Here is a 15658-nt window from a genome sequence, read left to right on the forward strand (position 1 = left end):
ATAAAACATACTTTTCCTTTCGTGCATAGCCCTAAATGGGAACTTTTACTTTGTGTGTACACCAAAAACACATCGTATTCGCTGAACTAGAATCGGGAATCTGTTGCAGGTAGAAGTACGTATTCCCTCACTAATCTGCCCACAACTCCCTTTCAACGAAGAGAATCAGGACTACTACTTGCTCGATCACTTTCGCAAGGCCAGCCCGGGAGAATAAACTCACAGTTCCGGGTGTCCCTGAAACCCAAAATCTGTATTCACTGAATAACTGATGGTTGGGATAAGCCTGTCGTGCAAATCTGCCGTTGTCCTGAGAAGCTGCTAAAGAAAAATGCGTCAATTTAAGGCTTTAGCCTGCACCTCTTCTTAATCCACTGCGCCAAGTCCGAGCAAAGCCCCGCAGTCCCAGACTTTGCTCCACGTGAGCAGCGCTGTGGCATTCGGGATTGGTACTCCTCCCTTTCCTGGTCTGCTCGGCGCCTGCGTAGTAGCGTCTGCAGGGCCTTTGACCGCTTCCGGGTGGGGTTGGCAGTCCAGCTCGCGACTCGGATGAGCCTGCGGGGCTTCGGGCGGGGAAACCGGGCGACGCCATGGCCTGCACTCTCGTGCCTTTCTGCAGCTTCCAGGACCTCGAGTCGGCGCGGGATTTCCTGTGCTCTCATCTTCGGCAGAGTGGCGCGGGGGAACCGTGGGGTGCCAAGGAATGTGGCGGTGAGCCTCGACCGCTGGGTCCGAGTGGGAAGAGATGGGTGGTTGTGACGGTACTTTGCATTACGTCCTCTGCCCGCCCTCTTTGCCCGTGAGGGACTTGCCTTCATCCATCCTTCCACTTCTTTTAGCTCTAGGTTTGCATGTAAAGAAGTATAAGCAGAGTTGGGGTCGTCATCCCTTCAACTTAATCTCCCCAGGCAGGCTGTTTTTCAGTGGGTCTATGCCTGTAACCTTTGAACTCTGGTGCTGGAGAAGACTCCTGCGAGTCCCTTGGACTGCAAGGCGATCAAACCGGGTCAGTCCTAGAGGAGATCAACCCTGACTGCTCTTTAGAAGGCCAGATCCTGAAGCTAAAACTCAGATACTTTGGCCACCTAATGAGAAGGAAGGACTCACTGGAGAAGAGCCTAATGCTGGGAAAGATTGAGGGCAAGAGAAGAAGGGGACGAGAGAGAATGAGGTGGCTGGACGAAGTCACTGAAGCAGTAGGCGTGAGCTTAAATGGACTCCAGAAGATGGTAGAGGCCAGGAAGGCCTGGAGGAACGCTGTCCATAGGGTCGCGATGGGTTGGACACGACTTCGCAACTAACAACAACAACAATGCCTGTAAAAGGGACCGGTGGCTCAGTGGGTTAGGACACTGAGCTTGTTTATTTTTTTCATCTTAAATCCATTATATATAAGGCAGTTAGGCCAGATGTTATGGCACAGAGCCTTGAGGCCATATTGAATGATATAGTTTGAGACAAGCAAATAACAAAAATAAATATGATAAATATATAAATATGACAAATACACATATGAAAGCATCATTCAAACATAATGTGAACATTAAATTTCAAAGTGAATTGTTAAAAGAAAAATGGATACACTACTGTATTCTTTCTATGAAAATATATATTTCAGTTCACAGAACTTTGTTGAACTGAAAACAATTTTTCCCTATTTAGCATTCCAGCTAGTGAAGAGAAAGATTAAAAAAACCATCTCATACAGGCAGTCATACATTTTGTCCAGACCAGAGTTATAATGACCAATAGTTATTAAAATAGTCCATGAGAGACAGAATGTCTGTTGTTGTATTATTGTATTGTTATATTATTGTATATATGTATCCCATGTAAAGGTAAAGGTAAAGGTTCCCCCACACATTCGTGCTAGTCGTTTCCAACTCTAGGGGCTGGTGCTCATCTCCGTTTCAAAGCTGAAGAGCCAGTGCTTGTCCGAAGACGTCTCCGTGGTCATGTGGCCGGCATGACTAGACGCCAAAGGCGCACGGAACGCTGTTACCTTCCCACCGTAGTGGTCCCTATTTTTCTACTTGCATTTTTACGTGCTTTTGAACTGCTTGGTTGGCAGAAGCTGGGACGAGTAACAGGCGCTCACTCTGTTACGCAGCACTCGGGATTCGACCCACCAAACTGCCGACCTTCTGATTGACAAGCTTAGCGGTGGCTCAGTGGGTTAGGCTTTGAAACGGAGATGAGCACCGGCCCCTAGAGTTGGAAATGACTAGCACGCATGTGCGGGGGAACCTTTACCTTTTATGCCTGTAGAAAGACCATAGAAAAGGTAAATATATGTGTTAGATATGGTGCTTTTATCCTTGACTGCAGTTAAGTAGTCCATGTATTTCCCTTTTCCCTCCACCTATATGCACCAGTTAATGTGATAAGGAACCACATGTGTATTGAGTTACATATTTTTGATTCAGGATCAGCTGCTGGTGGGTGGAATCTGCAGCAATCAGTCACTAAGTTGACAGTGTACCAGTTTCATAAAAGAACCTAGTTCTATTAGGGCCGGCTGGTTATTTAATATCCTGGTTATGATCGGGAGAGTTATTGTGGATCCTGCAGGTGCTGACTGAACTTAATCAATGTTTTAATGAAAAACATTTAGGCTGACTAGATCTGACATAATGATTTTTGAAATCAAAGACAGCATTTCCACAAAGAATAGCAAACTCTGAATGGCAACATTTGTGTTAAAATAAGTAAAACAAACACATCCTAAGTACAATTTGGAGAGCCAGTTTGGTGTAGTGATTAAGGCATCAGACTAGAAAATGGATGACTGTGAATTATAGTATTGCCTTAGAAGCAAAGCCAACTGGGTGACCTTGGGCCAGTCACCCCTTCTCAGCCCTTAGGGAAACAAGCAATGACTTACCAGTTCCAAAATCTGGCCAAGAAAACTGCCAGGACTTGAACAGGCAGTTGCCAGGAGTAAAAAATACATGAAGGCATCTAAATGCAAGCGCGCGTGCGCACACACACACGCACACATGATTTAGCACAAGATTCACATAGGCCTAAGACAGGGGTAGGCAACCTTGGCTCTTTTATGATTCGTGGACTTCAACTCCCAGAATTCCTGAGTCAGCTATGCTGGCTCAGGAATTCTGGGAGTTGAAGTCCACAAATCATAAAAGAGCCAAGGTTGCCTACCCCTGGCCTAGGAGCTATTGATGAAGAATATGGATTCTATAGATAGTTTATTTTCTAACAGAGCAGAATATATGTATGAATGAATGGATGAACGAATGAATGAACCTTTATTGTCAAAAGTACAACCATGTATACATTGAGATTGGCTGAGCCTCCCTTCGTGCCCCCACCCCCAACTTACAGTGACACAAACCTTCCATCTTATTACACCCTGTGAGCTAATTGCACAACGCACCGGCCTCGCAAGTCAATTATGCATAAAGTTTATATTATTAAGTTTATATTATATTATATTAAATTATTTCCCATTCAAAAGCCTAACAGCCCATGGATAAAAGCTGTTCTTCAGCCTGTTAGTACGGCTGGCTATACTTCTATATCTCCTACCCAATGGTAGGAGAGTAAAGAGATACCGTCCACGGTGTGAGTCATCCCTGAGAATTTTCCTCACTCTTCCAAGGCAGCGAGCCCACAATGTCTTGTGCTGTGCTCACCACCCTCTGTAATACTTTCCTATCTGCGGCTGTCAGACCAGCATACCAAACCAGCGTTGAACTGTAGAGTCCTTGATGCTTAGTTGTTTGCTTGCAGACTTTTCATTACCTGACTCTAGGTGACAATGCTGATGATATTACCAACACTGATGATGTTTCCTAGTCAGGTAAGGAAACATCTGCAAGCAAACAACTAAGCTCAGAAGGCACAAAAGATTCCACAGTTTATTTTCGCTTTGCAAACTTTTTGTGTAGCTCAAACACCACATATGCATCAAAAGATCTGTAACAGAAGTCTGGATGTCTTGATTTTTGAGGTGATACCCAGTGTTAATTAAATAACTAAATTATGCCAGTTTTGTACATCACAATAAACTAGTAAAGTTATCAGTGAACAGTGATTTTAGATTGGAAAACTTTATAATCCAGTACTTCTCAAACCTGCAATTTTATTGAAAAGTTTTAACATACAGTTTATCTTTAACAGTCCCCCCTCCCCCTCCCCTCTCCCTCCCTCCCTACCCCTCCCCCCCTCCCCCCCCCACTTCCCAGAGCTAAATACAAGGTATAGAAAAAAAACAACAATCATAAACAACCATATACTAACAACCATAAACTCTAAAATCCATCACTCTCTAGCTTATACAGGATAATACAAACCTTAATGATATTAAATATATATAGAAAAGAAAAAAAGAGAAAAAGAAAAAAAAAGGAAATAAAGAAAGAAAAAGCGAAGGAAGGCTTATTCAAATGCTACATGAAACTTCTTAACCCTATATTTGTTCTGGATGTACTCAACCCATTTTCTCCATTCCATAATATAACGTTCTTGCGAGTGATCTTTCAAGTAAGCCGAAATCTTTGCCATCTCTGCCAGGTCGGAAACCTTTAAAGTCCATTCTTCTATAGTCGGCAATTCCTCTTTCTTCCAATACTGACCTATTAAAAGTCTTGCTGCCGTGATTAAATTCAACATCAGCTTGGTGTCCACAACCGTAGCATCTGTAATTATTCCCAACAAGAAGAGTTGCGGACAAAACTTTATCCTTTGCTTGAAAATCTTCTGCATATTCCACCAAATTTTTATCCAGAAGGCCTTAACCTTTTTACAAGTCCACCATACATGAAAATATGTTGCATCTTCATCACCACACCTCCAACATTTTGGTTGATAATTCGGATACATGCTTGCAAGCTTTTTAGGATCTAAATGCCATCTATAAAACATTTTATAAAAGTTCTCTCTTAGATTTTGAGCTTGTGTAAATTTTACATTCCTCACCCAAATCTTTTCCCACGTGTCCATTGTAATAACTTCTTGAATATTTTGGGCCCATTTTATCATACAATCCTTAACGAGTTCTGTTTCTGAGTCAATCTCTATCAATGCAAGATATATCCGTTTAATATGTGCTGGACCCTGATTTCTGATTTGCTTTATCAGATTTTCATCAGTCATTGTAAAACCATTTTTCTGATCTTCTTTCCACCTGGCCCGTAGCTGTGTATATTGAAACCAATTCTGAACAATCTTCTCATCTCGCAAGAAACTATATGGTTTCAAACACCAGACATTTCTTTCCAAGTTTAGAATCTCCTTGTACGTAGTCACATCATGTTAAACCTGCAATTTTAAACTGTGTGGACTTCAAGTTCATGAGCCTGCATGGGAATTGAATTCATCACATCCACAATTCTGGGAGTTGAAGTCCACATATGTTAAAAGTTGCTAATTTTGAGAAGCCAAGGTAGATGGGCTAATGAGCTATTATACTTAACTAATTTTGTTTTGGGTAATGTGAGCAGTGTAATAATAATTAGAAATACTCTAATTCGGGAAGAAATCTACAAGTCCTATTTAAATCTTAAATCAGAAACAGAAAGGTCTCTGAATTTATTCATACTTCTTCTGTTTTAATTGACCTAATTCTTTGCTAACACAGGAACATCTAAATAGGGTTGCTTTATTAGCTAAGAAGTTCACTTTTGCTCTCTAATAACCAGCCTTAGCTAAACAATCATAATTTATCTTCAGTGATGGTTAACCAAAACAAGATATCAGAAGATTCAATGGTTATATATTTTCCCATGAATTGGAAAAGTTCTCAGCAAGCAAAATACAGTCCCCGGTGCAGTTTACCCTTTCTGGAAAAATATATTCTCATGTAGTTTATTTATTTGTACTCTATTTTATTCCACTAATTTGTCATGCGTAATATGACATAATATTCTCATGCCTTACCCTGTACAACAAAAAGTGCATATATTGGTGGATAGCAGTTTGGCTCTGGGAAGTTGGTCATGAGTAAGATGAGACAAATCTTTCATTCATTTGCTCTGCCATGCTTATTAAGATGGCATGGAGATGATGAACACCTGGCATTTATTTTGCACTTAATGTGGATTCTTTTTTCTTCATATGTTGTAACAAAGTTTTGTGAAATGTAACAAACTAAAAATCAAGATACCTGTCTATAGGCGAATAGGAGAAAAAGAAGATGTTGGATAATATAGATAAGGCTCATCTATTGCACTCCAGATTTGCTGATCTCTGCAATTTTCTCAAATGCAGGAAATTTCACTACCTAATTTGTGGTAGTGAGGGGATTGTGTTTGTATTTTAGGGCTTGGTTTCTGAGTGAAAATATTGCCTGTGACTGTAAACATAGTTCTAGTTGTAAGATTCATCTCACTAGTGACTATTTGTTTTCTTAGCTATGGAGACTGGTATTTAATTTAGGGAAAGTGTCTGTAGAATAGCTTCTACAATTCTTTTTAACCCTTCAGAACACCTCTGCTGTATATCACATGGCCAAAACAATAGTAGGAGGGAGGCTTAGAATGAGGAATTGGTAACCTTTTGAGAAGCTGCCCAACTTTCTCTTTCATATGGATGTATTGGGGAACATTTTCCTAAATTCAGCTCATTTTCAGATTTATTTCTATTGCATGTTTCTTTCTGCACACCAGTTTTACTTCTGTTCTGCTAGATTTTGGAAGAATTTACTTATTTATTTAGTAAATGTATATGCTACCCATCTAGCCTCAAGGCAACTCTAGGCTGCTTACAATGTAACAACAAGTTTAAAACTTGAAATGTTAAAATAATAACACTAATGTTGGTTTAAAATTAACAAGATGGGAAGGAAGGGAACCAGATACATGGGGAACAGATGGGAACTTATCTTAATTCATTAACCATCTCCAGGATGGCATGCCCCCATTGGGCTCCCAGGCCAATTGGCAGAGCCAGGTCTTTAGGCCTTTTTGGAAGTCAAAAAGGTTGGGTAGGGGTCTCACCTTGGGGATGAGAGCCATGGCAGAAATGGCTTTTCTCCTGGACTCTGCCAGCCAGAATTCCTTGACTGATGGAGTCAGTAGCATGTCCCTTCTGCTGACACTGGTGGGGTGGGCCAATCCCATTGGGGTGAGACAGTTCCTCAGATACCCTGGACATGTTATGAAGAACTTTAAAAGGTGATAACCAATATTTTGAATTGAACCTGGAAGCGAACTAGCAACCAGTGCAGCCGGTAAAACAGTGGTGTATCATGGACCTCACTAGAGATCCCAAAAATTATCCTGCTGGTGGACAAATAGTTAGGCAAACAGTTTTCTGAGGCCCTTTACATAATTTAATTTGATAAGAAAATTGGCTTTAGATAAAAAATTTATAAAAATGGTTTTAAAGAAATGATTCATAGAATGAGGAAAATTGAAAAACTTAAAAGACCAGGCTTGTTTCAACTGCTTTTTAGCTTGTGACATAGATTTAATATTCAGTGAAGAAACACCCACATACTAAAAGCAACTAAGCTGTTGAAATAGCTGTTTAATATTTGCCATTATGCATCATATGCAACAGTGCTACTTCCTTAACAAATTTCATGCTGTTTTAATGAATTGAATTACTATGACATGATTGGTGTTATGAAGCTTTAGAAAATCATCCAGGTTACATAATTTGGGAGTTGGATAGTTTCAAATACTACTTCAATCACTTCATAAACATTATATTTAACTGGATCAACATCTTATTTTCCCTTCAATATATTTTTAGATTATTGCAGTGTACATAGAAATTGATGAAGCAAACCTTGAAAGCCTAAGGGTGCTTAAGAATATACTTAAATATAGTATTTGTAATTTTCCTCTTCACTTTCTGTAGCTTTTGAGTGACACTAATGAATCCTATGGACAACATTCCTCCAGGCCTTCCTGTCCTCTACCATCTTCTGGAGTCCATTTAAGCTCACGCCTACTGCTTCAGTGACTCCATCCAGCCACCTCATTCTCTGTCGTCCCCTTCTTCTATTGCCCTCGATCTTTCCCAGCATTAGGCTCTTCTCCAGTGAGTCCTTCCTTCTCATTAGGTGGCCAAAGTACTTGAGTTTTAGCTTCAGGATCTGGCCTTCTAAAGAGCAGTCAGGGTTGATCTCCTCTAGGACTGACCGGTTTGATCGCCTTGCAGTCCAAGGGACTCGCAGGAGTCTTCTCTAGCACCACAGTTCAAAGGCCTCAATTCTTTGGCGCTCAGCCTTTCTTATGGTCCAACTTTCACTGCCATACATTGCAACTGGGAAGACCATAGCCTTGACTATACGCACTTTTGTTGACAGGGTGATGTCTCTGCTTTTTAGTATGCTGTCTAGATTTGCCATGGCTTTCCTCCCCAGGAGCAAGCGTCTTTTAATTTCTTGGCTACAGTCCCCATCTTCAGTGATCTTGGAGCCCAGGAAAATAAAATCTGCCACTACCTCCATTTCTTCCCCATCTATTTGCCAGGAATTGAGAGGGCCAGATGCCATGATCTTGGTTTTCTTAATGTTAAGTTTCAACCCAAGTTTTGGACTCTCCTTCTTCACCTGCAACAAGAGGCTCTTTAGTTCTTCTTCACTTTCTGCCATTAGAGTGGTATCATCTGCGTATCTTAGGTTGTTGATATTTCTTCCGGCAATCTTAATTCCAACTTTTGATTCATCTAGCCCTGCCTTTCTCATGATGTGCTCTGCATATAAGTTAAATAGGCAGGGCGACAGTATACAGCCTTGCCGGACTCCTTTCCCAATTTTGAACCAATCAGTGGTTCCGTGTCCAGTTCTCACTGTTGCTTCTTGACCCGCATATAGGTTTCTCAAGAGACAAATAAGATGGTCTGGTACTCCCATCTCTTTAAGAACTTGCCACAGTTTGTTATGATCCACACAATCAAAGGCTTTAGCATAGTCAATGAAGCAGAAGTAGATGTTTTTCTGGAACTCCCTAGCTTTCTCCATGATCCAGCGTATGTTGGCAATTTGATCTCTAGTTCCTCTGCCTCTTCGAAATCCTGCCTGTACTTCTGGTAGTTCTCGATCCACATACTGCTGAAGTCTAGCTTGTAGGATTTTAAGCATGACTTTACTAGCTTGAGAAATGAGTGCAATGGTGCGATAGTTTGAACATTCTTTGGCACTGCCTTTCTTTGGAATTGGAATGTAAACTGATCTTTTCCAATCCTGTGGCCACTGTTGAGTTTTCCAAATTTGCTGGCAAATTGAGTGTAGCACTTTTACTGCATCATCTTTTAAGATTTTGAATAGCTCAGCTGGAATACTGTCACCTCCACTAGCTTTGTTGTTGCTCAACTTTTCTAAGGCCCACTTCACTTCACATTCTAGGATGTCTGGCTCGAGGTCAGTGACCACCTCATTGTGATTATCAGGGACGTTAAGCTCATTCTTGTATAGTTCTTCTGTGTAATTTTGCCACCTCTTCTTAATCTCTTCTGCCTCTGTTAGGTCCCTGCCATTTTGGTCCTTTATCATGCCCATTTTTGCATTAAACGTTCCCTTCATTTCTCCAATTTTCTTGAAAAGATCTCTGGTCCTCCCTATTCTATTGTTTTCTTCTATTTCTTTGCACTGTTCATTTAAGAAGGCATTCTTATCTCTTCTAGCTATTCTCTGGAATTCTGCATTCAATTGGGCGTATCTTTCTTTTTCTCCCTTGCCTTTCGCTTCCCTCCTTTCCTCAGCTATTTGCAAAGCTTCCTCAGACAGCCATTTTGCTTTCTTGCATTTCTTTTTCTTTGGGATGGTTTTGGTTGCTACCTGTTGTACAATGTCGCGAACCTCTGTCCATAGTTCTTCAGGCACTCTGTCTATCAGATCTAATTCCTTAAATCTATTTGTCACCTCTACTGTATATTCAACAGGGATATGATTTAATTCATACCTGAGTGGCCTAGTGCTTTTCCCTACTTTCTTCAGTTTAAGCCTAAACTTTGCAAGGAGAAGCTCATGGTCTGAGCCACAGTCAGCTCCTGGTCTCGTTTTTACTGACTGTATAGAGCTTCTCCATCTTTGGCTGCAGAGCATATAGTCAATCTGATTTCTGTGTTGACCGTCTGGTGATGTCCATGTGTAGAGCCGTCTCTTGGGTTGTTGGAAAAGAGTGTTTGCTATGACCATCGTATTCTCTTGACAGAATTCTATCAGCCTGTGCCCTGCTTCATTTTGCACTCCAAGGCCAAACTTGCCTGTTATTCCAGTTATCTTTTGGCTTCCTACTTTAGCATTCCAATCCCCCATGATGATAAGAACATCATTTTTTGGTGTTAGTTCTATAAGGTGCTGTAGGGCTTCATAGAACTGGTCAATTTCATCCTCTTCAGCACCGGTGGTTGGGGCATAGACTTGGACTACTGTGATATTGAATGGTTTGCCTTGGATTCGAACTGAGATCATTCTGTCATTTTGAGGATTGTATCCCAGTATTGCTTTTCCTACTCTTTTATTGACTATGAAGGCTACTCCATTTCTTCTGAGGGATTCTTGCCCGCAGTAGTATACTTGATGGTCATCTGAATTAAATTCACCCATTCCTGTCCATTTTAGTTCGCTGATACCTAAGATGTCAATGTTCAGTCTTGTCATCTCTTGTTTGACCACGTCCAGCTTTCCTTGATTCATAGATCTTACATTCCAGGTTCCTATGGAGAAAAAATCTTTACAGCATCGGACTTTCCTTTCACCACCAGACACATCCACAGCTGAGCGTCCTTTCGGCTTTGGCCCAGTCGCTTCATTCTTTCTGGTGCTACTAGTACTAGCCCTCTGCTCTTCCCCAGTAGCATATTGGACGCCTTCCGACCTGAGGGGCTCATCTTCCAGCGTCATATCGTTTTGCCTTTTGGTACTGTCCATAGGGTTTTCATGGCAAAGATACTGGAGTGGGTTGCCATTTCCTTCTCCAGTGGATCACGTTTTGTCAGAACTCTCGGCTATGACCTGTCCGTCTTGGGTGGCCCTGCACGGCATAGCTCATAGCTTCATTGAATTACGCAAGCCCCTTCGCCACGACAAGGCAGAAATCCATGAAGGGGTTATATTTGTTTAAGGGAGGGTTAAGGACAGACTGATAGTCTGGATGGATAATTTGGAGTTTAAATGATAATTGACGGAAACTTTTTAAATCCCTAAATAGATTAGCCTATAAAGACCACATACAAAAACTAAATGGATGTTCCATACTTAGCCTTAAATGGTAAAAAACCATCCCTAACACTTGTTTTCAAAGATCCCAGCTTGACATACCAACAAGAAAATGTTGATGAATCTCAGAAATAAATTCTTTTTATGTTGAAATAAATACAGGAGACAATTGCCTTAGCTCATGATGAGACTAAAATAACGCAAAGGAGATAAGAGCACAGTTTTGCAATCTAAACCTACAAATTCAGAAAATGACTACAAAGAAGGAGTTAGTAACCCAGAAAATAGAAGGAGAATTAGAGGAAGCGGATTCAAAGATGGAGGACCTAAAGGAAGGAATTAACAGACAGACGCAGACAAATGAATTAAAAGTCGTAGCGATAATATCAGAAATGGAAAAGATATCTTGTCAAGATCTCAGAATACATTTGAGGATAAGGAAGAAGAGCTGATCGAACGGAAGATAAAGCTGTTAGGAGAACTGTGGAAAATTGGAGAAGGAGGGAGGCTGTTTAATGAATATAAATGGACTGAGTGTTCTTCCAAAAATACTTTAATCAAATTGTCTTTCTTATTCCAAACAATATACACAAAAATAGAGGAAGAACTACTTGATGATTCAAATGCATTGACTTGGAAAGTTAGTTGGCAAAGGAAGAAAGCTAGAGTAAGACTGAAGAAAATAGCGATTTTGACCCATTAGATGGGATATTATATTGTTAAATAGATGTTTGAACATGGCTAAGAGAATAGATAATAGTTAGAAATAAAAGTATTATAACTAGAAAGATAGGATCTGCAACTAGAATACTATATTTTGGTATGAGAAGGGAAATGTGAAAAGAAGAGACTGGACAGCCATTTGCCTGAAATGGTATAAGGTTTCCTGCCTGAGCAGGGGGTTGGACTAGATGACCTCCAAGGTCCTTTCCAACTTATTATTATTATTATTATTATTATTATTATTATTATTATTATTATTATTATTATTATTATTATTATTATTATTATTATATGCTAAGAGGGCCTGAATAAGGGAAGCTTTTGGTTCCCTGAATATAATTTATTATGAGAAAACTATAAGCGATAGAGACACTTTGAACATTGATGGGAAATCAAAATTTAAAAATAGTGGGAAAAACTGGATATTGGTTGAACAAATGGATTTTAAATACAAATGCAGTTGAGATATGTTTTGGTTAGAAGAGATATTTTAAACTGACACTATTGATACTTTGTATAATATTAGAAAAATGTGATAAAGATGTTGATTTTCAATTGTATATGTATTAACAGCAATAAGAATTGTATTTGCCTAGTGTGGAAAAATGTATACCACCGGAAAAAGAGAGGAAGCATTGGATGGTGTAGTATTGGATCTAGATTGAGGAAGTTAATATGTACCACTGAATTACTAATGGATCCAGACAACACATTGTTTGTTAAGTACTTATTGCAAAATTAGAAAATTAATAAAATATTTATAAAAAAAAGTTCATTCAAAAACTAGCTTGAAATAGATAAAATGATTAGTATGCAGATGGAGATAAAAGAGAGCCTAGTTAAGGTGCTAGAGCAGGAGCAGAAACTCTAGTTCTAATCTTCCTTTAGGGGTGCAGACGACTGGGTGACTTTGGGCCAATTGCTGTCTCACTGTCCTAAACAAGGAAGTTAAAAAACATCCCAGAAAAAGACAGTGGCAAACCACTTTTTCAGTGTTGCCAAGAAAACCTTATGGACCTATCCATGAAGTAGTCAGGAGTCAAAATTAACTCAAAAGAAACCAAGAGAAAGAAAGAGAAAGAGAGAGAGAATATATTTCTGATCCCTGCTATCTAAAAGATGGACACAAACAAACTCCTAGAATTCAATACACACACACACACACACACACACACACACACACAAACAAAATGCCACATACATCTTGATCCCCCTCAAACTCTGCACCCTTTCCAATCACCATCCTTATGAAAAAAGCTTTCAGAGGCTCTGCCCTGTAGAAAAACAGATGAGTACAATTCTCTGGATGAAGTTGGACTCTATGGAACAGATCAGATTGTTGCTGTTGTACTGCTCTCTCTGCTGCACAACATTGTACCTTGCTTAAGCTGCCGGATTTCCATTGCTGGGCTGGTACTTGGGACCCTGAGGCTCCTGGTTTTGAGGAACTTCATTTTACTTCCTGATGACATTGAGTCCAGGGCAGCTTAGGAGTTGCTGGCAATCATGGACCTGTCCTGTGTCATTTTAGGCCTGATGTATCCTGAGGGTTAAACATTAAATCTGGTTTTTGTTTCCGGGTAGTTGAGACATGTTCGGGTTTTAAATGATGTTATTTGCCATTATCCCATTGCCATGGTCAGATTGCTCTGATTGCTTTTTGACTCACTGGTGCCCCCTATCCTGAAGGGGGTGAGGCCTGTTAAGTTGGCCTCCCCCAGCTGTCTAATAAACTCAGAAGGAGTTTAGGGATCTCCACATGGATCTTATAGGCAGTTCAGCTGAGGCCTTAGTTACAGCCTACAATGGGCGTGGGGCTTTTAGATCAATTTGTCCATATGGAGCCTCTGCCCCTGCATTGATCCCAGGACACACCTTGGTTCTCTAAGGAGCTTCAGGAAATGAGCTGGAGATGATGCCTGGAGCATCATTGGAGAAAGATAAAGACTGAATCCATCTCATGTTAGGGATTACAGTGTGGTCATAGGCAGTGAAATATTCTTTGTTTTCTGTTGAAATTGTATGTACTGATAACTGCATGACAGTCTTTTAAGGTTTGACCAAGTAAGATCTTATAGAGTTAGCTGGAGCAAGTTTAATTCTGTGCCTCCTGAAGAACAGTCAAAGTTTTCTAGTCTGTAATCTTGACCATCTGCTTGCTAGATCTAGGTCTCCCCTGGATAGTTAAAACTGCCCGGGAGGTGACCTGTAGTTGGGTCTTTGCAATGATGTCAATTTTCTTGAGTGAAGGATTAGCCCCTTGGGCCTTGAAATAGGCTTTGGTATGTCATTTCATCAAGAAGTCATCATTGAATTCAATGGTCCTGGACAATTATCATCCAGTCTTTAACCTTTCCTTCTTTGGAAAGGCTGTAGACAGGGTTCAGCTTCAGAGGACCTGGAAGAAATGGGTTGTTTGAATCCGTTTCTGTCAGCCTTTGTGCATCTAGAAATGTTTTTACAACTAGTAACCAAAGGTAAATGTACCCTATGAAAGAGACATGGCAATCTTCAATTAAGTTGTAAATAACTTTTTATTGCTTGTATCACTTTATAAAACAGGTGGAAACTGCTTGACATGTGACAATGCATGACTGAACCTTTGTTATTAATAGAAAAATGTGCATAGATTATCTCTCATACTTTTATTCTCAGTTTAGGTGATTATAAGATATTCTAGCGTTTCTGCTAGGTATTTCTGGCATTTTTAGAGCATTGTTGTTATTCAAATAATAATCACATTTTCATATACACTGGGATGCAGCATTTTATTTTAGCACATGTAACTGATGGCTCTGATTTGCTAAACTGAACTAGGTTTTGTAAATGTAGGTAAATCATCAAACTGGGAAGAAGAGAATTGGGGTTCCTGGGATGAAGCAGAAACTCAAGACCCTGTAAGCTTTTTTATTTACTGTTTATTTACCATTATGTTAATTATATTTTTCATAAACAAGCTTGATATATATATCAAAATAATTTGAATAATCCGTTAAAAACTCTGAAATTCATTAATATAATTTGTAATGCATAATACATACATTTAGGTTGAATATAGATTGCCATACAACTATCCTTTATTGTATAATGTTAAAATACGTGTGATTTGTCTCTTGATGGCATGTGAGGATAGGTAACAATATTATAATTAATAAAACAAAATGTATAATTTTGATAATGTTTAAATGCTTTCAATCTTCCAATAAGATTGCAGTCACACTGCTAATTTGCACATTCCTTAAATGCTGGTATTATTGTACTTAACTGTTTTAAATTATATATAGTTATTTTTTGCTCAGGAAAGTAATAACTTCAATAATCATTATTTATAGGAAGAAGAAGAAGACTTAGCATCTAAAACACAAACAAATTCCTGGCTTCAGGACTGTGTAATATCGTTGTCACCCACAAATGATCTCATGGTAATAGCTCGTGAGCAGAAAGCAGTGTTTTTTGTCCGTAAGTGTTTTGTTTTATGCAACTGTATTTGAAAATATATTCCAGTAAATATCTTTAATTGAGATTCATAAATAAAATTCTGAATAAGAGTAGGTTATGATTAAAACCACATACCTTGATAGTTATTGATGTTTCTGTTTATCATAATAGAGTATGATTGTTCATAATAACTATTGTATTAAAATCAATCTAGCTTTACAGACATATCTCTGAAACTGATGTTATATCTGTGGTAGGAGATACATTGTGAAATATATATAAACCTTCTTTCTTGATACTTTAACCATATATATATATATATATATATATATATATATATATATATATATATATATATATATA

General features: G+C 39.3%; 1 protein-coding gene across 1 annotated transcript in view; it reads left to right on the plus strand.

The window, feature by feature from the left end:
* Positions 1-529: 529 nt before the first annotated feature.
* The window catches only part of RAB3GAP2 (RAB3 GTPase activating non-catalytic protein subunit 2), a 60860-nt gene continuing 45731 nt past the window's right edge, over positions 530-15658 (plus strand). Inside the window, exons 1-3 of the mRNA XM_081312932.1 lie at positions 530-711; positions 14690-14754; positions 15190-15316. Of these exons, the coding sequence (XP_081169058.1) occupies positions 591-711; positions 14690-14754; positions 15190-15316 (313 nt within the window). The 5' untranslated portion in view covers positions 530-590. The remainder of the gene's footprint in view (positions 712-14689; positions 14755-15189; positions 15317-15658) is intronic.

The sequence above is a fragment of the Vipera berus genome, assembly GCF_964194415.1.
Source record: "Vipera berus genome assembly, chromosome: 1".
NCBI lineage: Eukaryota > Metazoa > Chordata > Lepidosauria > Squamata > Viperidae > Vipera > Vipera berus.